The sequence below is a fragment of the Paroedura picta genome, chromosome 8 (assembly GCF_049243985.1).
Source record: "Paroedura picta isolate Pp20150507F chromosome 8, Ppicta_v3.0, whole genome shotgun sequence".
Taxonomy (NCBI): Eukaryota; Metazoa; Chordata; class Lepidosauria; order Squamata; family Gekkonidae; genus Paroedura; species Paroedura picta.
The window spans coordinates 19,233,930-19,261,039 of record NC_135376.1 but is presented as its reverse complement, the minus strand read 5'-3'; the positions used below and the strand labels follow the sequence as shown (position 1 = coordinate 19,261,039).

At 43.0% G+C, this 27,110-nt stretch overlaps 1 protein-coding gene across 6 annotated transcripts in view; it reads left to right on the top strand.

The window, feature by feature from the left end:
- The window catches only part of LOC143843039 (schwannomin-interacting protein 1), a 448,653-nt gene that overhangs the window by 372,466 nt on the left and 49,077 nt on the right, over positions 1–27,110 (top strand). The window contains exon 1 of one of the 6 annotated variants that reach the window (XM_077348577.1): positions 24,218–24,464. The exons of the other annotated variants lie outside the window; for them this stretch is intronic. Within the exon in view, the coding sequence (XP_077204692.1) occupies positions 24,435–24,464 (30 nt within the window). The 5' untranslated portion in view covers positions 24,218–24,434. Of the gene's footprint in view, positions 1–24,217; positions 24,465–27,110 lie in introns of those variants that run through there. 6 annotated transcript variants of the gene reach the window in all.

Below are 27,110 nucleotides of genomic sequence, written 5' to 3'. Positions count from 1 at the left end.
CACTGAATGTCCAAGAAGGCTGAAATATAGGTCTGTCAGTCTTGTGATTCTAGCTGTCAAATTTGTGTGTATTCATCCTTTGGCATAGGGTTTGACCTGTTTGCCCTGTGTAGAAAACAGAAGGGCATTGTTGGCATTTAATGGCACACACAATGTTAGAAGATGACCATGAGATTAAGCCTGAAATGGTATAGTTGATGTTGTTAACTCTGGATGTATCTGGCAGCAAGGTTGGCATCTGGGCTTGTTGCAAACTCTGGTACCAGTGTCCATATTCAAGTTAGATGTTGCATTCTTGTGGGTGAAGAGTTGTTTGAGATTGGGGGGCTATCTGTGCACAAGAAAAGGTTTGCCTCTAATACTTGAGAAAGAGAACTGTCATTATCCAGTCGAGATTGTAATTTGCTGCTGATGCATTGAATTATTTTGAGTTGAGATCTGTATGTGACCACTAGTGGTGTTTTGTTACTGTCTTTTTTGGGCCTGCCTTGCAACATATTTTCTCTGAGACCTATTATAAATGTTGGTTCCTTAAACAAGTATGTTACCCTGGTTAGGCAGAGCTTCTTCCTGTTCTCTTTAGAGTTGTTCATCTGAATGCTTGGTGGACCTGTCTTTCAAAAACTATCATGCCATAAATTTTCTTTTACTTCCAGACTGTAAGTGTATGAGTTCTTCTGGAGAAGTTCAGTGGTGCATGCATTGCTCTCTCTTTTTGACTGTCTGTAAGACTATCAGGTTCATGGCTTCTTGAAATGGTAGCGTTTTGGCAGTTTTGTTAGTTAAATATATTTTAGAATGTACCAGATGGTTTGCTTATGTACTAACCGTACAGTCCCTTAAGTGCCACAATATATGGTGGCATGTCTTTGCCACACTGGATTGGCCCACATACAGGATTTGGCTCATAGCACACTCTGGATGACCTAGTTTTTCTGGGTTCTGTACATGATGAAAAATACAGATAGGGAGGTCTGTAGCCTCCGCAGGCTCAAGTGACTGGTTAAAATAGAGCCAGTGTCTGCCATCCTTTTTAAGGCTGAATGGTTAAACAAATCCTAGTGTTCGGAGGAAACTGTTAATCTATTTTAGGAGATAAAGGTGCGCACAGAAATATTTACTTCTATTTATCAGCGACTATAGCTAGAAAGATAACAGTGACTGCAGTTGTAAGTGGGTCAGTCTGTTCTTATTGTGTTCTTATTGTGTGGCCGCACAGAAATGTTGCAGACCGACTCCTGCCCCTTGCACTTCTGGGCCTTTGGGTTCCAGTGTAGACCTTTAAAAAAATTATTTCCATTTGTATGCCTACATAGTTCATAAATGTATGGCATTATCCTGTGTTCTAGTTTATGGATGTCTATTTGCTTTTTTTAAAAAACCCAACAAGCATGTCATCTTGTTCAACGGTGGTTATTCTGATTGTACTGATATTTTGATTTTGAGTAAGCCGCTTGGCAACAAGTTCTGGAATTTATATATTGGGAACAAAGCCTGTTTTAAAAATGGATGGAAGAAAGGGTGAGGGAGGTAGGAAAATGGAGTGCTCGGGCTGGCGCATCAGAGCATGGCTAGCCATACTCTTGTGGCCTCCTGGGAGGCAGAATCGCAGGGAGCAGGGTAAGGCAGTGCATACCTAGGTGGGCCCCCTTGCCCTCCTGGGAGGCAGGAGCATGGGGAGAGCCATACACTGCCGCAGAGTACAGCCAGGCGACCCTCCCTTGCTGTCCTGGGAGGCAGGAGCACAGGAAGGGTGCTGCCAAAGTATTTAGTACTTTATTTAGTACTTTTTATCCCATGTGGACAATTTAAATAAATAAGTAGATAAATGTGTCAGACGTACGTTGGCCTCTTTCTTACAAATCTGCTAGAGGAGTTTAAAGATCTATTTATTCCAAAAGACCTTCATCAGTGGTTGATATTGTTAAGCATTTGGCTTGTGATTTTTGAATCTGACTCAGTTTAATGATTTTATGAATAATTATTGTGGGTTTTTTGTGTGTTTTTTATTGTGGACTGCTTTGTGCATTGAACACAAGAAAAGCATGAAACACATTTTCTGAAAGTTGGCCTGAAATAATTTTTCCTCCTTCCCTATCATACATATTATTACTCTGTCCTCTTCCCCAGATGTTGGAAGTCTTGTATGTAGCAAGCCACTCTGCCTAGCTCTGGGGCTTCTAAAGTCTTAAAAAGTTCCACACCCTGTCTCAGATCTATTCTCCTAGTTGGTTTTCCATTGCTTTTGTTTTTGAGGCCATAGCACTTTCCAGTTGTATGCCATGAGGATAATGCAACTGAATTGAGCTCTCAGTTATCCAAGCAGAACCATATGCCAAATTTGAATACTACTCCAAACAATGTATTTATTGTTGTTCAGAGAACTAAACTATTAGTCGTCAGAGAACTAGACTATTAGAGAAGAGTTAGCCATCAATTTACTTATAATTAAATTCCACAGAAAGCAGAAATCTTTTGGCGTGATGAACTTGAAAGGTAACCAGAAATCTTATTTGGGATGTTGACTGCCAACATTCTAAATATGGGTAAGATATTCAGCTGGAGCTGGAGTGCTTTTCCTCTTATTTATAGCATTAAATGGGAGAAGAAAGCCAAGTCTTCTGTGGGACTGCGCTTAGGCAGGACAACCACCTGAGACTCTCTTCCAGCTACTTGAGTATTTTTTACCACTCCCCTGCAGAGCTCATTATGTTAAGGGGCTAAAATACCCTTCCCCGTGTAAGGAGGCATGCCACTGCAAACTTCCATTTATTAATATTTGTGATTGTGATACCTTTTAGGGTTAGGCAAGATAGCTGACCCAGAAATCTTTGTGTGTCAGAAATAGGCCTGTGTGAGGTCAGTCTCATTCAAGAGAATTGCACGAAGGAAGGGCTGGGCCATTTACTGTTTCCCCACTCAGGAATCTGCAGTGTCTGGCAAGTGGCTAATCTCCTCAAAGACCCTCTATACCTGAATGTATTGTTTGATTAATGATGAAGTCATTCTTCGGGGCTGTTTTTTTTTTTCCCCATCCTTAATTGCTGATACATCAAACTTCCATAAAGGTGGGTTGGCCATGCCTAAGGCACCCGTTCAGGCCCCAAATAAAAATGTTGCCAACACCTAAGGAACTCCCTGTTAATTACATCAACATTGGAGGTTTTCCAATAAGCCAATTAAGGCTTCTTTGTCAAAGACTGGCTCACCCATTAGCAGAGTCTCCACTTCATTGTATACATTGTCTTAGAACACCCAAACCAGCCCCCAAGGTACCTTTTTGGGTATAAAAATAGCACTGTTTAGTTCAGTCTAGTAGGGTTTTGGACCGAACATTCACCCATTCTTTGCTACATGGTTTCCCATCGGATAGTCTGCACATCGGACAATAGCTATCAAAACCTTTATTGACCCAGAACTTAATCATATTGAATATTCTTCTCTCTGTGTATGATTATTATAATGTGTGTTAAATAAGATCCTTGTTAATAAAAAGCCTTTTTGCTAATTTCTAAAAGTCTGCCTCTGCCTGAGATGTCTGGCTAGATCCTCCCCACATATCAATTGCTGGAGCAGTCTTCCTTGTTACTACCTCTTGCAAAGCGTAAAGCCTCCTAGAATTGCTAATTTCCCCATCATCAATTCTGGAGACAGCTCTATTATAGGTAACAATTAGAGGCTGGTTTTCCACCTAACAGTCACATGCTTCGCAGGGAGGAGCTCCCCACTTTCTCTCAGTCCTTTTTTCACTGCTGCATTGTGAGAATGTCTTCTCTTCAGCTCGGGATATTGTGAAGTTTTTCTCAAGGCCATTCTGTACCCAGAAAATATAGTGAAAGGCTTACTTTTTGCTGACGCCATATTTTTGGCGCTTTACATGACATCGTCAGCATCCAGCATCCCAGCAGCAAACATCCATTTTATAGTGCTAGTTGGGGAATCCACAAAAGTGGATTCCCCAACTAGACACGTAGTAGCACTATCTCCATGCTATCTCCGCCTCCAGCGCCCACCCTTGAACTTTTTTTTTAAAGCAAACTGCCTGTAACAATAAATATGTGTTAAATCATACAGGCAGAGCAAAAAAGGAACTTCCCCCACCAATTAACACACAAAGCATGCATCTCTAACCCCCCCCCCCCCAAAAAAAAAAATCAGGAACAAGGTTACTTTTTTTTAAAGCTTCAAGGCTCATAATTCCAAAAGGGGTGGAAGTAAAGTAAGCACTATGCATCTATGATTAGATGCATAGACATAGCAACGAAGAAGATTTACTTAAAAAAAATTGGCTTGCATCGTGGTCTCTATAAAACAAGGAGAAATGTGATTGGCTGCCTGGCTTGATTGACAGGCGGAGGAGAGTCACGTGTATAGCGCATTCGTTTCCTCTGCCATCTCAAACAGGCATCCACAGTGCCAAGAAGTGCGAGAAGGTGGCAGAGGAGAGCAAGAGAGCCAGAAGGTGAGGAATGGCCAGAGGCACAATGTTTTTATAGTGTTACGTCATTGCATACAAGTGATGCTTTTTTGATAGAAGCTCAGAGGCTAAAGCAAGTTCAGTTCTCACTTCTTTATTTCCAATTCTCCAAATTTGACAAGTTATCCAGATTGTAGTCCTTGTTTCAAATTACAACATTCTTCTAACAGTAATAAAATACCCATTGAGTACAAACAATGGAGTTTCCTACAGGTTTTATAATTACACAGTCTATATACCCGGACTGGTTGTTTAGCTTTCCAAAAACCAAACATAAGGAGAAGCATCATTCCAGTTCCAAGACGCTCCCAGAATCATTTGGTTCCAGCAAAATCAGCTTTGGTTCCAAAAGAACAGAACAGAGTCTCCCCACCAGGAATCCTCCTCCACATGCCTTCCCAGTGCATTCCTTCTCAGAAGGGAAGATACAAGCCTGAAGCTTAGCTAAGGCACATTGGCAGTTCCAGCAGCTAATTGACCACTGGAACCATCTTCTCCAGCACCGTGGCCATTCTATGCTCCCACCTCCTTGACAAGGCTATCATTGTTTTCCTTCATCTAGACCTCAAGAACGGGGCAGCTGGCAACCACATAAAGCACCTCCAGATCTGAGGCATCCCTTTTCACAAAACTGTGATGCAGCTAGTCTGCCAGTTTGGCATCTTCCTGCAATCTCTTCTCAACCCTCTATGGGAGCACTCAGTTTCTGAGAAAAAGCAGACTCTGGGGGCTGACTCCCCTCTGGTCCAGGCTCAGACTTGCCATCAGATCCTTCTCCTGATGACACTGTAGGAGATCCTAATCCACTGTCCCCTAATGAAGAGCTGAAGCTCTATGCAGAGCAAGTGATGCTAATGGCCAGATTGTTAGGAATAGAAGTAACCTCCAGCAACTCAAGGCCTTGAGAACAAGATCTTAAGCAAGCTGGTATAATCACCCTCCTTATCCTGGAGGGTATTGCTGACATCTCCAAGGCCCTCTGGCAGAAACCAGCTAGCATGGCTGCTGCATGAATTTATACAGAGGGCACCGAGAGGGTCATTTGTATTTATTCTGCTGTCTTCCAGCTTCATCCCTCATAGCCAAGGAGATGTAGGCGAAACAGCATACAGATGCACATTTACCACCAGCTGAGAGAGGGGGCGAAAAATTGATGCAATTAGTATAAATGTTTACTTTTCTACTGCACTCAACCCGCATATTGCCAACTGTAGATACCAGTTCCTCTAGGAAAAGATGGCTACTTATCTGGAACTTCTGCTTGAAGACAAGAAGCCTCTGGCTAAACTCTTCCAAGCGGAAGTATTGCGACAATCCAAGCAGCGGATTAATGCAGGAAAGAAGGCCTGTTGCAGTATACCCATTGCTCAGATATTTGTCTGCCCTCTTTTGGGTTAGGGGTAACAGGTCCTGTTCTAACTCCGTCATGAAGTTATTCAGAGCCTGATCAGGGTGTTGGAGGGATGGCCTTGCCAAAACTGTAATCTATAACCCCCCAGCAGGGCACATCTGGTCAGGATATGTGGTCACCAGAAGGTAAGTGTTTTCATAGAATCATAGAGTTGGAAGGAGCCATACAGGCCATCTAGTCCAGCCCCCTGCTCAATGCAGGATCAGCCCAAAGCATCCTAAAGTATCCAAGAAAAGTGTGTACCCAACCTTTGTTTGAAGACAGCCAATGAGGGTTTAACCTCTTAGAGTTACATGCAATACGCTATGCTCTCACCTCAGTTACAGAGCTCATCAAGGGGAAAGCCTTTCAGGTTGTTACAGACAATACTATGGCGGTGGTCCGTATAAATCGACAGGGGAGGCACACACCCTGAAGCCTGTCCAGGAAAGCCACCTTTCTTTAGGAATTCTTCCTCCAAGCAGTACATGGGTCGGGTACTGCCAACACAAGGGCAGACTTCCTCAGAAGAATGGAGCAATCAGAACACGAATGGTCTCTGGGAGAGAATGATATCCTTCCAGTTTTTCAACAGTGGGGTTTTCCGGGATTGAACCATTTTGCCACCTGTGCCAATACAACAGCCAATCATCTCTCTCTAGGGGAGGGCCTTCCCCTTGGAGTAGTAAAAAATATTAGAATAACTCTGTTGGCTAGCCTGCACAAGCACCATCTCAGTTGTATGCCTACATGGTAGACACCATAGTAAACAATGGTTACAGGTAACTGCAACCCTGTTTTCTCTCTGAACGCATTCATTTAAGTCCCGGCATTCAGATTTCACTCATTAACACTCACATGCTTATCAAGCTAGGATAGATCAGTGTAAGGCTTAATTGTTTTTTATTTAGGAAACAGGCATCCTACCAGCTATTTGTTTCTTTTCCAACTGCTTTAAACTCTGTATCTTTATCGCTGTGTCATAGGGACCTCTAGTGATTAAAACTGCATTACATCCTTTGATCTTAGAGGTTATGCCTGTGTGTCTGGCTTCAGAGGCCAATTTGATGCAGTGGCATGAATATACAGGACAAATTATTGCATACTGTTTGACTTAATTACGGTGCGTATATGAAGATATTCCTTTTTCTTTCATTTTTCCTGTTATTGTCACTTCTGGATGCTTGTGAGCTGATTCCATTTACTAAATCAGTTCTGTTCAGTTCGTTTCTTTCTAATGAATGAACATCATCTCAGCTTGATGTAATCAGCATTTTTTCTTAAGGGTAAGGAGATGTATATAGATATTGAGAGAGAATCCCCCTGTGAGTTGTGAATTGTATATCCAAGTGAAGGTTATTGTAGCTTGACTAATCAGCAATGAGAGACCACAAGTAATTTCTGCCTGTTTTTTTAGGATAAGGATTTATAGAATTTGAGTTCCTTCCTTTTTTGCATGGTCATCTTCTTTACAGCTGCCAGTTTGGCAGCATACAAGCATGATGTGACATAGGCTCTGTGGCCTCAGCATTCCTGGATCAGTGAAAGAAAGCCTGTTGTGGTATACCCATTGCTCAGAGATTTGTCTGCCCCTCCCAGTCAGTATCTGAGAAGCGCACAATAACAACATTCACTTCTATGTATAATGAAAACAACAAAGGGGAAACATGCCAAGACTTACTTCAATACCACCATGTGTATATACCCATGTATTTCAAAGAGTGTTTCAGAGTAGCCCCATGTGGTCCACACTCTTTCCTTTGTTTCCAATACTATCTTTCTGCCAAATTCTTGGTTCAAAAAAGCTTGAAGCAAAACCACACAGATATAATGGTGAAACCAAATCAAGAAAATAGTATATGTTTACTAAGGAAGACTTTCCCCAGAAAAGCCTGAGTTGGGAACGTATGAAGCTGCCTTATACAGAGTAAGACCATTGGTCAATCAAAGCCCAAATTGTCCATTGTGACTATCGATGGTTCTCTAGGGTCTCAGGTAGAGGTCCAAAACATCACTTGTCCTTTTCATTCAACCTGGGATCCTGTGCGCGCAGAGAAGATGTTTGGGGTCATAATCTCTCCCTGTGTTAACTCTGAATCAAAGAGTTAATTATTTGTATCCCACTTTTTACTACCTCAAGGCGTCTCAAAACTACTCACAATGACCTTCCCTCCTTCTTCCCATCCTGTGTGGTAGGTGAGGTTGAGAGAGCTGTGACTCACCCAAGGTCACCTAGCTGGTTGCCTGCAGAAGGAGAGTAGGGAAGAATATACGTATGCTTATGAGGAAGAAATTCATTAGCAATGCTCCTGCTTTAATACTTAACATGTTTTAGTATGTTCTTAGTTTGGTCTCCTTATTTCTAAACCGGAGGATGGATCATGTTTTGTTACCTCATTTTAAGAGATCTATGAAGACAGGCCATTTGTATTTCTAAGTTTTATTGAGTAAGAAGAGGATCACTTGATTGAAGCTATAAGTACCCTGAGCCTATTTCCTGCAGATTCGGGCAGACAGTTATGCTAGGAGAGGCATTTCATCTAGGACGAACTGGCCCAGATGTGTCCTCCTTGCCTTCTAAATGTATGTGAAATTATCTCTGTTGCCTAGGTTCACTGGTCCAGCATTATGTTCAGGCTAAGAGCATTATGCTCAGACACAAAAGGACTTGGGTTCAGGTGATCCCCTTTCCTCAGCCCCAAAGAATCCTTTGTTCACAACTTAGTGCCACATATTAGACTTCCAGAATTCTACTGCAATCATCATAAAAGCTGCTGTTACCCTCTCTGACTCAGAAATTAGACCATTTCTATCACTCGTGCATGAGAATTTTCGCACCTTTCCTGCCCCATGTTCAGACTACCAAATAGGAGGAGTCTTCACTTCCCAGCTGAAATAGATGAAGCAGCTCTTATTGCACAGCATTGTTAAGTCTTGCAAGTAACTCTTCCCTTTCTCCAGTGCCCTAAAATCTGTAATAAACTTGTGCTCCAGCAAAAGAGGAGCGCCCAAAATAGCCACAGCTACCCCCCCCCCAAAAAAAAGCTCATACAAGGCTACATATAAAAGTGTGCTTAATCAAGAACTCAGTGTATTTTTAGCCAAAGCCAGCCTTTCCTTGGGAAAATTATGTATATGTTGAAGCAATACGTTGTTGGAAGAGGACAGTAAACAGAAGCCAGGTTGTACTCAGTGGTGAAATATTTACTGTCAACCTGATGTAGCAATCTTTTTCCCCCTTTTTCTTTTGCACGCAAGACATTCAAAACAGCTTTAGGAGGATTAGGATAAACCTCTGGATAAGTATCTAATACTTCAGTGACTCACGTAATTCTAGTAAGGAGAATCAGGCTGATCCCTTCAAGATATGTGTTTGTGGTCCTTTATGGTGAAAGCATTTCTTTTCATGTTGCCTGTCTCCGACTGTGGACACAGATCATAGAGCCTGCTGATACAACTGTAAAAACTTTGGTTTGTTTTTAAACAATGTATTTCTAATCTTGCATTTCTTAATCTTTAATAGACTGTTGTTATTCTGCCCCAGTACATAGAACTCTCCAATTTATTTTTATATTTATTAAAATATTTATGTTTTTCTGCCTTTTCCATTGACCATGGCATTGTTTTGTTGTTTATTTGTTTGAAAAACTGCCCTGGATCGCAGATGATTATAACAAAAATAAGGAAAGGGGGTGTGGCTTGGTGGTAGAGCCTCTGTTTGCCGTGCAGAAGATCCCAGGTTCAAGATCTGGCACCTCCAGTCAAAAGGACCAGGCAGTAGGTGATGTGACAGACCTCATCCTCGGACCTTGGCGAGCCACTGCCGACCCGTGTAAACAATACTGAACTTGACGGACCTATAGTTTGATTTCATATAAGGCAGCTTCATGTGTCATTTGTGTTCAAATACAGACTTTAAAACAGCAGTTGTACAATTTTTGGGAGGGAAGGCTGCATTGATCTTGTGGGATCTTGGAAACTCATGTTGGGCGCTCCGGTGACCGAAGCAGCTGTTTGCTCCCAATGCAGCCAGTGCTGCACCGCAAAGGGGAGAGGAGGTGTGGGCATCGGCGCACCGGCAGGTGCACACACGCAGGTGTGGACCTCCATGCTGCTTGCCCTGCCATGACCCCTGTAAAAGGGTTGTTCAACCCCCAAAAGGGTCTCGACCCCCAGGTTGAGAACCACTGCTTTAGAGGAAGGCAATGGCAAACCATCTCTGCTTCTCACTTGCTTTGAAAGTGCCTCTCTGGGGTCGCCATAAGTCAGCTCAAAACAATTCACCCCTTGCCTAATGGTCACTTGAAATGAATAGTGTTGTGGTTTTATGAAAGGCAATCAGCCTTGGGGGGCCTCTGTAGCATCTTGAGGAGGACTTCTGCAAGACTGGAGCTGTAGTTGAAAAAGGACAAATGGACAGTGCTGAGGGCAGGCTCAGCCTGGAGCAACCCTGGCTAGATCTAAGTTGGCAAGCAAGCTCCAAACAAGGGGAAAGTTAGGATAAAAAAGGACTTCAAAAAAGGTGACTGCATGTATATAAGAATGTTTCTGCTATATGTACGTGATATGCTCTTTCAAGCTAGGCTTCATTCCTGTTTGTTGTCTGTCTGCAGGTGTTTTGTTTTTTTTTAAAGGTGGTGGGGAAAAGCTGGCACCTTCTTCTCCATGAGGGCTCTTTGGCACTCTTTTATTTTCTATCAGAAGGCACGCTTGTCTAAAATCTTGGGTGTCTGCGGCATCTCAGTGAGAAAGATGAACTATAAATAAAGTGAAATAAATATTTTAGTCGTCATCCAACAATCCTAAGAAATGACATGGCCGAGTCCTGTAGGCAGACAAGCATGTGGTATGCAGGGAGGAAAGTTGAGTCCTAGGAAATTCAGAAAGCAAAGAGATGAAACGTGTTAGAATGAAGGGGGAGAGAGAGAGAGGCCTGCGGTGGTGCTTGAAGACAAGCAAGTGTATGCCGTAGGCTGCCACAATAGTAAACAGAGCAGTGTTTAAAAAGAAATCACAGAGCTAATACTACAGCTAGTGTAGCAGTGTCTCACTTGCACACACAAGCTTATATCCAGGATAAAAGGTGTTTGGTCTGAAACTGGACTCCAGCTTTGTTCTCTGACTTGTTGGCTAGTGATTTGAGTTGCACACTCCTTGGATAAAACTCTACTGTGTTATCTCTGGAGCCTGCTTGTGGTATATTTCTGTTTTATTTTCTTATTAATTCAGCCCATGAATTGCAGCCCTGACCTAGAAAAATTAATGTTACAATGCATTTCTGAGAGCATGAAGTACCATTTGTATTTTAAATTATGACTAATTTTCTAGTCAGTGATTGGTCACAGCTCAGCTGCCCGTAATAGCTTTGAGCTCCCTTAACAGGAAAAAATAAGGAAAAAAATCTAAAACACTAATTTCCTTAAAATGTTAAACGTCTCCTTTGAAATGTCCCATTCTTTGTGCTTTTAGAGAGGGTTCTTTTCTTGCATACATCCCCCAATGCTTAGATAACACAAATCAAATTAAAGATTAAAAATTAATGGACAGATGCATTCCCAATTGTGGAATCTGAAATTAAAGGTAAACCTGCCACTATGCTTAGCTTGTTATTTCTGTAAGACCCTGGTATCTAGTAAACGTTATGTTCTGTGCGCATTCAAGCTTACACGTTGAATTAAACTTATTTGGTCTTAAGGCACCGTTGGACTCAAACAGACCAACTTGAACAAATTAAATTACTGGAACTAAAGAGCAATGCAACCTCGTTCTTGGAAAGAGAACCATAGAGCTCAGAGTGGGAGGTGGGCGACTTATATTACAACAACAGAAAATTATTTTTTTAACAAAATGGATGAGAGCACACCAATGGAATCCAGTACCCCATATCTCTATATTCCACCATATTACTGTCTTGACCCCAGTTGACTGTGACTCTGTGAGGTACCCTATGAGGTTCATATGAACCTCTTGAAGAACTGAGATCTAGTTTGAAGGCTGTGTTATGGGTGCCACAATCCTTAATGGAATAGAGTTGAGTTGGGAAATGTTTGGAGATGTTGATGATGAAGCCTGGGGAGGAAGGGGTTTGGCAAGATGAGGGACCTCAGCATGGTATAAGATCATGGAGCCCACTCTCAAAAGAGGCCATTTCCACCAGGGGAGCTGAACTTTGTCTGGAGATCAGTGGGAGTTCTCCAGGGGCCATGTTGAGGAGGACAACCATATTAACAGAAGATTGTGTTCTGCTGAAAGGTTCCTTCTTGGGTGTGGCTTGTGTTCTGTGGAATTCTTTGCTGAGGGAAGCCAACCAGCACCAGCCTTTTAGAAGAGCAGTTAAGGGGGGCCTTTTGAAGTCCATGGTGCTGGTTTATATTATGTCCTGTTGGCCATGGTGATGTACTGTTACTTCAAGGATTGATACGTGCTTGAGGTACATTTGGTAAAAAAGATAATAATGTACAAATTGGGACTTCAATAATAAGACTACGATGACCTTCACATCATATATAATCAGGTTCGATTCAGTTCATAGTCTGAGGAAGAGTGCTTGTACTCGAAAGCTCACGCCTTAAATAAATCTTTGTTGGTCTTAAAGGTGCTACTAGACTCTGATTTTATTATAACCAGGTTCCTGCTTGATAAAGACCTGTGTAACAGAAGATGTAAACACAGAGATAAATCCTAGGCTCTACGAACCCTTTAATACAGCCCTGAACTTCACCTGTAAGCTGCCTTATACAGCTGTGCCATTTGACATCATAGCATGGGCCTCTTCTCTGACTGGCAGCTGCCTCGTGGTCAGAGAAAGGCCTTCCCCACCACCTGCTCCCGGAAATCTTTTAAACAAACGTCCCAGAGATCGAACTGGAGTCTTTCTTCCACCAGGTTTCATCACGTGTCCACATCTTACAGCCATTTTGCATGCAAAGAAGCACTGAATTGTTAAGCTCTGTTATGGGTGGCTTGTGGGTTGGCATAATGTGCATGGCAGTATTGCGCATGGTGTCACTTCAAATTAGGCAAGGGGCCTTTAAGTGGACAATTAACATTAAATATGAATTCCCTCCCTCGCTTCTAGTGCACACTCATACATTATCCCTTCCTAAATGCAGGAAACATTAGTCACTGGCTGGTCACTTCAGAGACCAAAATAATTACAATATTCTTACTCAAATGACATATTGCTTCTTGTTATGCATCCTTGCCCATACTTAGGCTTTTTTTCCCCCTCTTTGCCAGACGTTAGAATTTCCCCAAACATCAAAAGAGAACTATTGATTAAACAAGAGACAGTGTTGACTTTTCAAGGCATTCTACACCTGAGGAATCATTTGAAGTATATTATTCTTTTGTTTATGATTGAGCTGTAAATTCCCTGACAATAGCAAACACCGAAAGTGGGAGAATATCTTTATATCTTATTTTTATATATATATCTACAAGACTGAGATGAATTTCTTTTTTTTTAAAGGGATACTGAAATATCTCTTTTACTGTAAATCTACTCTTCTTGGTAATAAAAGAATCCTTTAGGAGCTTGAAAACTGCTCTGGACTCCTACAACAAGCTTCTGCAAAGGTTCTTCACGGTGATTTATGCAGCCTAAAGCTGCAATCCTAAAAGCACTTATTTGGACATGAATTCCACCACTGTCAATGGGCCTGCTGAGTAAAACCTAGTTACGACTGGAGTTGGAATCCCTGAAGTCACACACTGAAAATATGAGAAGCGGAAACAAAAATATTTCATGCTTTGAAGATTGGTGCAGATGTAAAGGTTTAGGTTTAAAATCCTTCTTCAAAGGTTAGCAGAAAGCACTACCAAAAACTCAACCGTTTTGTCCAGTGTTCTCTGGTTGTATTCAGGCAAAGGCTGCATCCATTCATCTCGGGACAACGTGCCATTGTTGTGCTACAGCAATCATTCACAGCTGGCTTATCCTTTACGGACAAGCCAGCTCTCTTGCAGTGCTACAATGGTAGCACAATATCCAACTAAGTACGGAGGGAGCCATAAGGACATACTGTTCTTGATCCCTGAATCTGACGTACTCCCTTTCCCTCTACCACTTACATGCGGTTCAGAAATTGAAGACTTCCCAGTTGAAGAGTTCTAATTGTCTTTGTGTCTTATTTTTTTCTTAATTATAACACCCTGTGGCTTGTTCTTTTGCCTGTAAGCCTGGATCTAATCTATGGGCATTTCCACACATCAGGAAAAATAGCATTACTCCAGCTGAATAGCTTAGCGCTAAATATTATTGCACCCCCCGGCCACTCCTCACCTTTTTGTTGTCTCGCACTTGTCTGCCACCTTTTTGCACTTCTTACCCTCAATGCACTTTATACGCAACTCTCTTCTGCCTGTCAATCAATCAAGGCACCCTTTCTCCATTTTTGAAAGGTCCTGCAATGCCCGCTAATTTTTTTAATTAATACATCTCCGCTTAAATGCATATGCATCTAATCATAAATGCATAGTGCTTTTTGAACACCACCCCTTATGGCTTCACGAGTCTTGATACTTTTAAAAATTAGTCTCATTCCTGATTTTTTTTGGAGGGGGAGAGGGGGACAGGCATGCATTGTGTCCCAACTTTGGGGGGGGGGGGATTTCTGGCATCACCTGCATACTTGTCCACCTATTCGTTGCTCCAGGCTGGTCTCCATTTTTAAAAAATAAAAATCCGGACCCCGGGAACAAGGAAGAGGGAGGCAGGTGCGAGGGTGGGACGTTGGGGGTGGAGAAAATGGAAGAGAGGAGAATGATTTCAGCTGTTTTGGGGAGAAAGACAGGGTATAGAAAAAGGTAAATAAATAATAATGGAAAACCAGTTTGCATCAGAACACAGGTTATTTCTTGCAGGCATATAATGCCAAGGTGGTTTAAGCTGTATAGTGGTTAAGTGCAGCAGTCTCTAGTCAGGAGAACAGGGTTTGATTCCCTGCTCCTCCACATGCAGCCAGCTGGGCGACATTGAGCTAGTCACAGTCCTGATAGCGCTGTTCTTGCACAGCTGTTCTGTCAGAAGTCTCTCAGCAGTACCTACCTCCCAGGGTGTCTGTTGTGGAGAGAGGAAGGTAAGCCGCTTTGAGACGCCTTCGGGTATAATGGTTTGATTGAATCTCACATGGATTTGCACACAGCAGTCCTTCATGCACCAAGGAGCAAGAGCCCATGCAGTGATTGTCTGCTTTGTCCACGTGAAGAAATCCTTAAAAGTACAAGGTGTAAAATGTAAAGTCAACTTCCCTCTTTGACCCAAATCACTGAATTAAGTGACCTTTTGAATTGGAAATAACACGCACCTAAAGACTTCAAAAGACAAAACACAACTGGAAACACACATGGGTGCAACACAGACATATATTCTGGCTTTTTAAAATGCATTTCAGGAAGGAAAAATGGCAAACAGTAACATACCTTTTAAATGTTTCTAGCTCACCTGCACGATCCCTTCTCTCCTCATACGCTGCAGTCTAATTAGCTGTATCCAAGGTTGTAGCAAACCATAATGCACATGTCTTCAATACAGATGGGGTTAATGAGCTTTTGGCGTATGGAATTACCTCACTTTTTAACTTAGCTTTGAGTCAGCTTTAATAATTACTCAAGCAAAACACCAAGCAAAGCTTTTTTGGTCAAATGGGATGCAGAGAACTGAATTTGTTATGGCTTTAAAGGCTACGCACTATTTAATACCTCAGTAACTTTCCAGCATAAACAGGGGGGAAAGACCACACATTAGAAATTGAGAACTAATGGACAGATAGTTGGACGGTGCATTAAAATATAATGCTGTGAGGATTTTAATGTGACAGCTATAGCAAACAAGTTATGGCTTGAGAGAAATAAGCAGAGCAGATATTGCTTTTATTTTGTACTGTATGCAAATAGATACATTTCTTTCTGGTTAAACCAGCCCTGAAATCATTCCGCAAGCAAATCACTGGGGTTTTTCAATTAATTCCATCCTGATCTTTGGCTGGAAGGTGGTAGAGCTCCAGATGTCCACAAAAATTGAACAGTTCTAGACATGTTCTAATGCTGTATTCCGTCATGTAGCCAGTGCAGAGGTATGCAAAGCAATCAAAATCTAGATCAGGGGTAGTCAAACTGCGGCCCTCCAGATGTCCATGGACTACAATTCCCAGGAGCCCCTGCCAGCGAATGCTGGCAGGGGCTCCTGGGAATTGTAGTCCATGGACATCTGGAGGGCCGCAGTTTGACTACCCCTGATCTAGATTCTCTGCATTGTTGAGAAGCCCTATCTGTGGCAGAAGAACAAACTTCTGTTATCTCTGGCAAATCAGACATTGCTTACTATACCATTAGTACTGAACATGTGGGGTTTGAAGGCTTAGAGCCACCCGAGGGTTGTTCTTTTTTTTTTCCTTTTTCCTTTTTTTTTTATTTTTTTGCAGGGGCAAAGATTTCCACCCATAGAGTGCAAATTTCTCTCTCCCATGGCCCCCTGAAAGTCCCTAAGTGTCCTGGGACCTGGGGGACAAGTGCCCTAGGAATAGGATGGGAGGCATTTTGGGCTGCTTCAGTACAGAAGAGGCAACAAAGCTGCTCTCCAACAATTCTTGCACCTGCAGAAGAGCCCCAGTGGATCTGAGCCAAAGTCTACATGTTACTAATAACGTTCTGTGAACCCGAAACCAAAAAACCACAAACAAAAAAGACTTTAAAATGGAGCATTCTTAAGCACCAGTCTTTTCTAGTTGTGTGCCAGTTCTTTTGAAGTTGGCATTAATAACTAAAATTATATTACGGTAGAAAACTGTATATGTGAAGGTAACTGGATTATAGCTTCTTTGTGAGTTTCTCCCAGGTCTGAATTCCAGAGTAATGGAACAGGTGTTCTACTATCTTGCAAAGGGTATGCCCTCCGGTACATGGATAATATTTTTTGGAAATCAGGCATTTCTCTTGAGGCCCCTTTGTATGGAGTTATTCCTAAGGCAGTCAATAATTGCCGCATGTTAGCTGCATTCACTGAAGCTGTATTCCGTCTTTCCTCCCTTTCGGCTGCTTAAAGGATTAAGGGTTTTAAGTCGTAGAAATACCTGAAATGCCAGGATAGGGTGTAACTGCAGAGCCTGAAGGAGGCTGAGACACATTTCAGCAGGACTAAGGAATTCAAAGTATGTGTGAAAATTCATGCCCTGGAAGAAAAGAGAGCTGAAAAAGAGGAGCACTATTTGTGCTTCTTCTTTTTCTGTTCTTAAATTTGGTTTTATCGGTTGAGAACTTGGAGGAAGATTGGGTTTTTTAAGTTGTGCTCCTTATGATTGCCAACCAGGACTGTAAGCCTGAACTCTCAAATCATTTTTGTGATGTGTACATTGTATTCATACCTCTTTCCCTCATTTTCTATTAACCTTGATTATTCTATGTGTTCACACATAGTATCTTCAAGTCACAGCCTACTTATGATGATGTACAGGGGGTTTCTAGGCAAGAGACTAAGACTGTTTATGCACTAGGAACTTCACTGCCCCAGCTCCTGTGCACGAGCACAAATCGGGGGCGGATGAGGTGCACCAGGCCAAATTCTCCCCTGTGTGGGTGCAGAAAGAGGTGGGGCAACCTGCCACGACTAAAACTCCTGCATCACAGCATGAAACCTCCAGTGCATAAACGGTCTAAGAGAGGTAGTTTGCTATTGCCTGGCTCTCTGTAGAAATCCTCAACCAAGTAATAACCATGGCCGGCCGTGTTGAGCTTCTGAGATCTGACAATATCCAACCAGTTTGGACAATACAGATCAGGGTGATCATTCTATACAAGCCCATTTATTTGGTGGAGGTGCATAGAAGAAAAGGGCTCTTTGACATGGATGTGCCTGAAGCTTTTTGCCTAGCAGGGAGATACCCCCCCATTGCCCAATGTATTTAAACATATAATATTGTAGATGCAGAAAAATATTTCAGCCCTATTTCTTCCCAGGTCATGTCGGATGTCTGGATCAATATTAATGCTTCAGCAAATGACAGGAGTGCATCATAACAACCTCTCTTGTTGAATCAGTTCCCATAAAGTTTCAAGTCAGGCCTCATGGCAGCTGGTTCATTTTCTCATCAGAGCTGGGAACTCACAAGATGGTCATTGACAGACCACTTGGTCTTCAGACTGAACCTGGTGCCTTGGTCTGCACAGGCCTTTGCCAGTTATTCCAATAAAAGACCCCGAATGGGGCAAACTCTTTTACAGGATGGGGAAAAGCAAGTGGAACAAAAATATTTTTATAGATAAAACTAAATATCTTACAGTGCAAGTGGTTATTCCAAAGGCGAATTCTTACTAAATTGTTTTCTAACTTTGCAATCCAATTTTATGACACTGTTTATTGTGTATCTTATACTGTTCCTATTGAATCAGAATAATAAAATCAAAGTTTGAAGGGACCATCAAGGGCATCTAGTCCAACCCCCTGCATAATGCAGGAACTTACAACAGCCTGCCCACCCACAGTGACCTCAGTTTCATGCCCAAGTGATCCCCACACACACACACACTAAAAATCTTCAGAATCCAGGCTGGCCTGGGGGAAATTCACAAACCATCCCACAGTGGTGATCAGCAATTACCTGGGTAGGCAAAGAAGGGTCACAAGAAACAGACACTGGCACAGTCAGTGCCTTCAGATACCAGTGGTTGAATCTTGAGCATACTGACTTTCAAAGGCTTATACCAGGCTTTCTCAACCAATGTTTCATGAAAACCTGGGGTTTCCAGGTGGCTCTGGAATGGTTTCCCAAATGGGTGGAATTTTTTTTTTTAATGTAAACTTGTTTAGCATTTATTGACTGATATGACCATATATAGTAATGTCAACCTACCCCTCCCAAAATGGCCACTGATGGGCCTGGAGGGGGTGGGAAAGGAAAGCACCTCAGGTGGGGATGTCACAGCTAAGCTTCCCAATCATATTTTGCACAATCGTGCCCCTTTTGGGGTTTCTCAAGGCCTGAATAATCTAATCAGCGGTTTCTCAATGGTAGAAGGGTTGAGAAAGTCTGTCTTACACCCAGAAGTCTTGCTGGCCTCTTAGGGTGCAATTGGATCAAAGTCCAGTTCTTCTACTTCTGACCAACACAGCTTCCTTCTGATACTAAATACATGTCCGATAGAGAAGGGGCACCACTCCACTCTCTCTCTCTCTCTCTCTCTCTCTCTCTCTCACACACACACACACACACACACACACACACACACTAGTTTCCTGACAGAAACCTCATACCTTCTTCCTCTCTCTCACACACACACACAAACACACACACACACATACACACACACGGAGCACCATAAAAGCAAGAAGTGGTTATGTGGCCTGTTATTTCACTGTTGGCACCTGCTGCTTCAAAGCTTCACTTATCAGAAATTTGTGGGATGTGAAACAACTCTGAGTCACTTCAGCTGTTGATAGAGCAATGATGTGTGAAGCCAAGGATAATTTCATTAGGATTTTTATGACATGTCTGTTTGTCATAAGGGTGCTGTATGCCACAAGATTCTCCCTCTCTCTTTATAGGCCAGGCCATTTTTTAAAAGCATGTAAGTAGTTTTAAAGTGTAGGGTAGTCTATCTGTCCACCTCTCAACCCCAAGTTCCAAAGGAGATGCTTTGTTTAAAAAAAACACCAATACTTTGGAATGCAGTGCAAATGCATTTGAATCCACATTGTTGTTGTTGTTTTTTTTTAAAAGAAGAGGTTCCAGGAAGTTGAGAGGATATTTGAATCTTTTCTCTTCAGCACATCTACCTTTTAAGTAATTAAACACACCGATCATATTACCCCTTGCCCTCCTCTTCTCCAAGCTACACATATCCAACTCTCTCAACTTCTCCTCCTAAGGCAAGGGTAGCCAACCTGTGGTCCTCCATATGTCAATGGACTACAATTCCCATGAGCCCCTGCCAGCAAATGCTGGCAGGGGCTCATGGGAATTGTAGTCCATGGACATCTAGAGGACCACAGGTTGACTACCCTTGCCTTAGGAGGAGAAGTTGAGCTCTGGGGTGGAGGAGAAGTTGTGCTCTGGGGTATTAGCCACCCCACCCAATTTAATGTCATCTGCGAAGTCAATCAATATGCTCTCTCTTGTCTCATCCAAATCATTAAGGAAAATGTAAAATACTGCCCCCCAGCACAGAACCCTGGTCACCTCCCTCTGCTGGTCACCTCCCTCCAAGACAAAGATGCGCACCCTTTGAGTTGTCAGCCAGCCAATCACAAATCCATTTATTTGTGACCTTATCGATCCCAAGGAGACACAGACCTCTCTAGTAGCAGTGAGTGCTTTGGCAAGTGCAGTAGCTGTAGTCTTCCCTAGCAAGGCACTACTTGGTTAGTTATCCTTGCACTGTTTATATCCAGCTTGCATTGCTGTGGTGTACGTTTATATATCACTTATTTGGAAGATTGGAAACGTCAGCTGGTCCAAAGAATGCATCAAGGTGGCTGGAAGGTCTGAGTTATAGCATTCCTATCTCAACATTTTTAAAAGATCTGTGCTAGGTGATTGTACTTCCAGTTGGGATCTGGAGATTTCCCAGATTTATAAGTAATCTCCACCTACACCAGAGGCATGACCGCTTACATCCAGCCTATTGAAGGCTGACCTAGCCACAGTGATCCGTACAATGGTCACCTCCAGATCAGACTTCTGTTCTGCATAGGGCTGCCTTTGAAGCTGCTCTGGAAACTCCCAATTGGTCCAGAATGCAGCAGCCATGGAGAACACGTATTACACCTGTGTTCTCCTAGTTGCACTGGCTCCAGGTTGGAGACCGAATCACATTCAAGGTTCTGACTCACATTCAAAGCCTTTAATGGTCTGGGGTGATTCTTGGAAGCCATACTCTGTCAGATGTGCGGTAGTGAGAGATGTTTCTGCCAGGGCCTTGTCTGTTGGGGTGCCATAATTAGAAATGCACAGAAGTTTGTTTGGTGCTGTCCATGTTTAAGATTAATCAGGTGTTCACTGATTAACCAGGTACCAAAAGCAAATATCGTTAACGTTAATGGAGTTGGCTCCACTTCCCTCATAAGCAGGGGTAGTCAAACTGCGGCCCTCCAGATGTCCATGGACTACAATTCCCAGGAGCCCCTGCCAGCAAATGCTGGCAGCGGCTCCTGGGAATTGTAGTCCATGGACATCTGGAGGGCCGCAGTTTGACTACCCCTGCTCATAAGGAAAGCAAACCATGGATTGGTGGAAGAATTGTGTACAGAGAAAAGTGAGGAGTGAATGAGCCTACAATGTTCTCCCCAACCATGATTAGGTCAAGGGAAATGTTACAGATACACCCAGTGTTTCCTGAGATCACCCTCTGTGTAACAAAAGTCACAGCAAAATCGAGTCCAGTAGCACCTTAAGGACTGACAAGATCTCCAGGGTATAAGGAAAGGGAACTTTGACTCTCAAAAGGTTATACTCTGGAAATCCTGTTGATCTTTGCTTCTGTATCCAAATCTTGCTCTTCTCCTTCAGACCAACACAGCTACCCCCCTGAAACTGTCCTTTAAAAACAGGATTGTCTTTTGTGCATGTGTTGTGGCTGCAAATGTGATTTGGCAGTTCCTCAGGAGGCTGAAATACAGCGGGAGATGGACTAACTTGACCTGGTTTTCTTAATGTGGAATACATAGCCCCTTATGCATAATCACACGGGGAAAAAAGCCCTTTGCACTGGGAAGGGTGCTTTCGTGTATCTAAATTGTTAGCACTCTCTTAGTGAACTGGTTATGAATGCAGCTGGGTTGCTAAAGCCCAGAATATTGCAAGACATAACTACTGTGCCTCCATGGGCCTTCTGTATACATCACAGGGGATGACCTCCCACATACACCTGAGCTTTCCTTTTCAGGTACCAAAAATGCCTCAGGCCAGCCTTGATTTTAAACCACAAGGTTTTTTGGGTGCATGCATGGAGCTGCCCCTCCTGGAGCAGTATAGCTATTTCAGTCCATATCAGTGTAGGAAGCACAATTCTACATACATTCCTTTGCTGATGCAGCCAGAGCCTTGTGTTGGAGTAGACGAATGAGCCGTGTGCAAGAGACATTTGAGAGCAGGCTGAGTTCTGAAATCAAAGCACTTCTGTTCCGGGGAGCGGGGGAGAGGAATCACACAATACAGCTGTTGTTCTCTGCTTAACAAATAAAAGAGATATTCAGGTCTAGGGGGATATGTCCAATTTTTAGGAGCCAGTGTAATTTTTTTCTTTCTTTAGGCACCAGCTCCTCCACAAGTGAAAAAAATAATTTCCATTTCTCAGTGCTGTCATCGCCATGCTGTGACGAGAGGGCAAGGATCACTAGAAAGGAACTACTGTGTTCTGCCAATTCCAACAGGCTAGGGATCCCTGGCCCAAAATAGGCTCACCTGGCCTCGACCAGGGCCAGGGCCTTCTTGGTCCTGGCCCCACCTGGTGGAATGAACTCCCAGAGGAGATGTGGGCCCTGTTGGAGCTCCACAGGACCTGCAAAACGGTGTTCTTCCATTGGGCTTTAGGTTGAGGCCAGGCTACAAGGAACATCCTGGATGCCGCCCATCCCATCCCTCACCCCCTCCGTAAGCACCACAGATAGAACGGGTATTGGATCAGGCTTGCGAATGCAAAAGATACTGACTGCTGTTCTGTGATCATTTTAAGTTTTAAGTAATTTAATTTTAGTGCTTTACTGTATGTTTGGTTTTAAACTGTTGTACACCGCCCCGAGATGGCTCTGCCAAGAGGGGTGGTTCGACAAATTCAGTAATTCAGATTTAAAAAGTTGAAGGCAGCAGGAAAAGGCACCAACTTCAGATGGCTTGATTTAATAAGTTATGACCTTAATTTCCAAGACCTGCGAAATGCTCTTGACAATAGGACATTTCGGTGGTCATTCTCTCTGCAAGTCGAAAGTGACTTGACAGCACTTAACACGCCCACGCACCATGGCCATTCTGGATTCCTGAGGCTCCCAGATACTTGCTTAGAGCTGTGTGAAATTGGTATGTCCATTGTCTGCACTTGATGTGTTTGCTGAGGGAAACAATGATGTACTTGAGCAAATGGGATTTCTTTGTAAAGGTATGGAGTTGCTTAAACCACACTTAAAATGTTGTAGAAAATAACCACACAGTGACTTCTCCTGTCTGAAATACGTAATATAAACGTTTCCAGCTTTTTTTCCTTTTGTCGACTTGTTAAGGCATATGTCTTGAATTATTACCAGGTTCAATCTCATGATTATTTCAGGTGACTGAAGGGATTTTCTTTCTTCTCCCATCCTCCTGCATCCTGAAATGCTGTTTCTGGGAGAAAGGAGATAACACCCCCTCCCTTGAACAAAATAAGAGACCAAAGGGTGAATCATAAAAATACCCCCCTTTTTGTTAACAGAGCTTTACTGCTGGATCCAGCCCACTGGCTTTGTAATTCTTCTGTTCCAGATTCTGAATCCATCCATGTCTTCAGAGGTCAGACCTGTCCTTTGAAAATAATGGCCTTTTAAATGTCAAAGGGCTCTTTCGCCACAGATTAGCAATTAATAATGAAAGAATTCCTGACCTGATTCCTGATATTCCCAGTATTTATCAGGAGAAAAGTATCAGAATTAGAAAATATTGAAAATAGGTTTTTCAACATCTTGGATATTTCCAATCTAGTACAAGAAATATCAGACTTTGTATCAATTTGGCAATATCCAAGTTGCACGTCTAGGATTGGTAACCTCCAGCTGGGGCCTCGAAATCTCCCAGAATTAAATCTTCAGAATTCCATTTGCCTGAAGAAAATGGCTGCTTTGGAGGGCGGTCTTTATGGCATTATACTCTGTCATACCCTTCCCAGGCTCCACCCCCAAATCTCCTTCACCTTCCCAGGCTCTAGTCCCCAAACCTCCAGGAATTTACAGCTGGCAAGCCCCTAAATATTATTTCACAGAACAAATCAAATTTGTTCAAAATTATATTACCTTTTCTAAACCAAATACCACACACAGTGTTGTGTGGTTGGCTTTTGGGAAGTTATTAGAACTGTACCAGTAGAGGTTTGCAAATGATACTCTCTGCACTGCCAGGAAAAATGACTGTAGGGAGAAGGGTGCCAGCGGTTTGAGGGGAATGTTATCGATTTATCTTCTTCCTTTCTCCCCTTGCTTTTTTAATGAGGACTAGAATGTTTCCACATGAGTTAACTGCCTTCATAAAGCACCAGAAGGTCGCAGCAGCCTCTCACAGATCTTTTTCCTTTGTGTCTATAATATAATTGGCTGATTGTGCTAGTGATGAGCGGGCACCCCCCCCCCCTTTCCCCCAGAGCGGTCGTGGCTCCACGTTATTAAACCTCACCACTCATTCCCTGAGGAGAAGAGCTCTGCTACGCTCCTCGCTAGCCAAGGCAGTGCCACTGCGCAGGTTGGAACGGCAGAAGCAGCATCCATTTTAATCTGCGGGAAGCCTCTCTCCTCGCAAGGGCGTTCTCCTTCGGATGCTGCACATTTTAACTGCGTGGCTTCTGTAGATGTCCCTGGCTTTTTGGTAACTGCTTTCTGTATGATGCACTGAGATGGTACACCAGGAGAACTGCTCGTATCAGGTAAGAACTAAAGCTCTCCTTTCCCCATCTTCGGCGTCATTCTTTCCAGAAGGGAAGAGGAGAGGCCTGCCGTTCCCCAAATGCAGCAGGTTGCTTCTTTTTCGCTTCTGCTCTGTCAGGGGCCTCTTTGCTAGATTAAGGGCACTGGATTGTGTTTTGGTTGGCACTGGGAGCGAATGGATCAGGAAAACAATCCTGACTTTGCTTGTAGCCAGTGAAACATTTACTCCCTGCTCTCCCCCCCCCTCCCCTCCGGTTGTCAAGTCTGACTGTGTTTTTCTGGCTGTGCTGAGAAGGAAAAGCAATCCTGCATTATATATCCACTTCAAAACAGAATTTTTGAAAGAAAGGAAAAGAAACACATTGTATTACTAATTTAAAAGCTGGTCGGTTTGGGGTAATACCATTGAACAGGTGATGGGGTGTTAGGCAAGAAAGAGCAGTGAAGTTATAACTAAACTGGAAACTGTGTTTTTGAGGTGGATATGAAAGTCTAGCTGTTTTTGCACTTATTGGTATTATCACTCGCTGAGCCCTGTAAATTGAAGCAAAAGCAATAGAGGAATTGAAATGTGTGCTACATGCCCCCCTGGTCCCAATTGTTTTGTTTACAGCCTCTGAGAATCTACATGCTGTGGTATTGAGATAGTGGGTCCTTTAGGAGATTTCCCCCCCCCCCTGCAGTGTTAAAAGATCACTTGCCTCTGTTCTAGAAGGTGTTTTGTTCTTGCAGGGCTTGTTTTTTTCTTCTTCAAATGCTCCACTTGTTTGTGATATCTCATAAAACTCCCCAAGAAACAAAACAGATAGAGTTTCAAGCTGCTTTGCAAACTGGCATTCTTCCATCTTACATTCTGTTAACCCTGCCCTGACAGAACTGTGTCCCAATCCAGTTATCAGTCTGTATTTTGCTTGGGTTGGTGGCTTTTGTTTTTGGTCTGAAGATGGGGGCGGGATGTACCATTTTGTACCTTTAATACATGGTTGTAAAATAGAACGGTTTTTCTTTGCTAGCAGTAAAGTATTTTTCAGCGTGACATGAGATGCACTTTCCTAGGACCACATTCCAAGGTTTAGGGCTTAAATCCCTTTTTAAAATACATGTAATGCACTCAGGATTTGAGTAGAGGGTAAATAATATTCAGGCTTACAAGTTGCTGAAAGAAGAGTGAAAGTGTCCACAGGGAAAGATCATGGAAACAAGATGGAGAGGGAAAGTTTTTGTAGCAAAGGCTGCCACACCAGTCTGTTTAGTCTGTTTGCAGATCAAAATATGTGTTTTTATCCATCAGGTCGACAGAAATGCAAGAGGGTAACAAGATTTAGAAACAGAACAAGCACTGAGCACATACAGATTCCATTTGCAGTTGTTGTTTTTTTACAGGTGCAGATTTCCCATTTATTTAAGCAGTGGTTTTAAGATTCCCCCCCCCCCTCTTTCCCTGATCTCATTATCTTTATAGCTGTGTTTTTGCCAATGTTAAGATTTCTAAATCTCTTAGCCTGAGAGCCACTTAGCAAACAGCACAACTTGGGTTTGACATCTCTTGGTGTTTTAATAAATAGCACAGTTGTTGGGGTCAGGAGGAATGCTTCCACAGCTACATTTTTGTAATCTGGGAAAGGTTAGAGGTCACCCATTGTTTCCTTGGAAATGGAAGTCAGCTGGCAATTGTGATTGAATGAAGGTGCATCAGATGCCGTCAGAAACACATGCTGGCACTGGATCCTTGACCAGATTGGTATGTTTTTTAATTGTTCTACAATTTTTGGTTTGTTTGAAGCAACACTGTTGGGAGATTCCTTTCTGTGCACATTCTGAAATAGCAGTGAATGAATGCTACCTATTGATGTGTAAAATATTTGTTGTTGGTTACCTCTTTTATTTTAGGGGGGGGGGATCCCGTATTAACCCCCCCCCCCTTTGGCTGGCTTAACAGGCCTTCAAAGGAAAAAAAACACCAGCCCATTAACCTTGAGGTCATATTTTAATCCCTCTGTGATGTGGAATAGAGGGCCTTAGGATCAAACCGGGAAGCCAGAAATGATTGGATTGCAGCAGGCCAAAGCACGGTGTGGGGGTGGGGGCTTCTCACAGTGAGGGATGGGAAAATGTCAAGCTCGGCGGCTGCTGGTGCCATCTGTGGTTAAATAATAGATGCTCTTGTTTTGCATCATACTGCAGGCTCAATTGAAGCCTCTTTTTCATTTAACATAGAAGAAGAGCAGAGCTAGGCTGTGGGTGTTCAATGCGCTGGGCTTATTAGAAAATGCCTACCTGGCTGGCTTTTCAGATGAGGCAAAAAGGGACCGTACATTTTATGTGACTGCTGACCTGGGTTTGTGTAGTTAAGAAGGACTTACAATCAGTCCTGATTCTCAAGGGCCTATTCTGCACACATTGGATAATGCACTTTTTGCAGCTGGATTTTCCTGTGCAGAACAAGATAATCTACTTCTAAAGTGCATAAAGGTAAAGGTATCCCCTGTGCAAGCACCAGGTCATGTCTGACCCTTGGGGTGACACCCTCCAGCGTTTTCATGGCAGACTCAATACGGGGTGGTTTGCCAGTGCCTTCCCCAGTCATTACCGTTTACCCCCCAGCAAGTTGGGTACCCATTTTACCGACCTCGGAAGGATGGAAG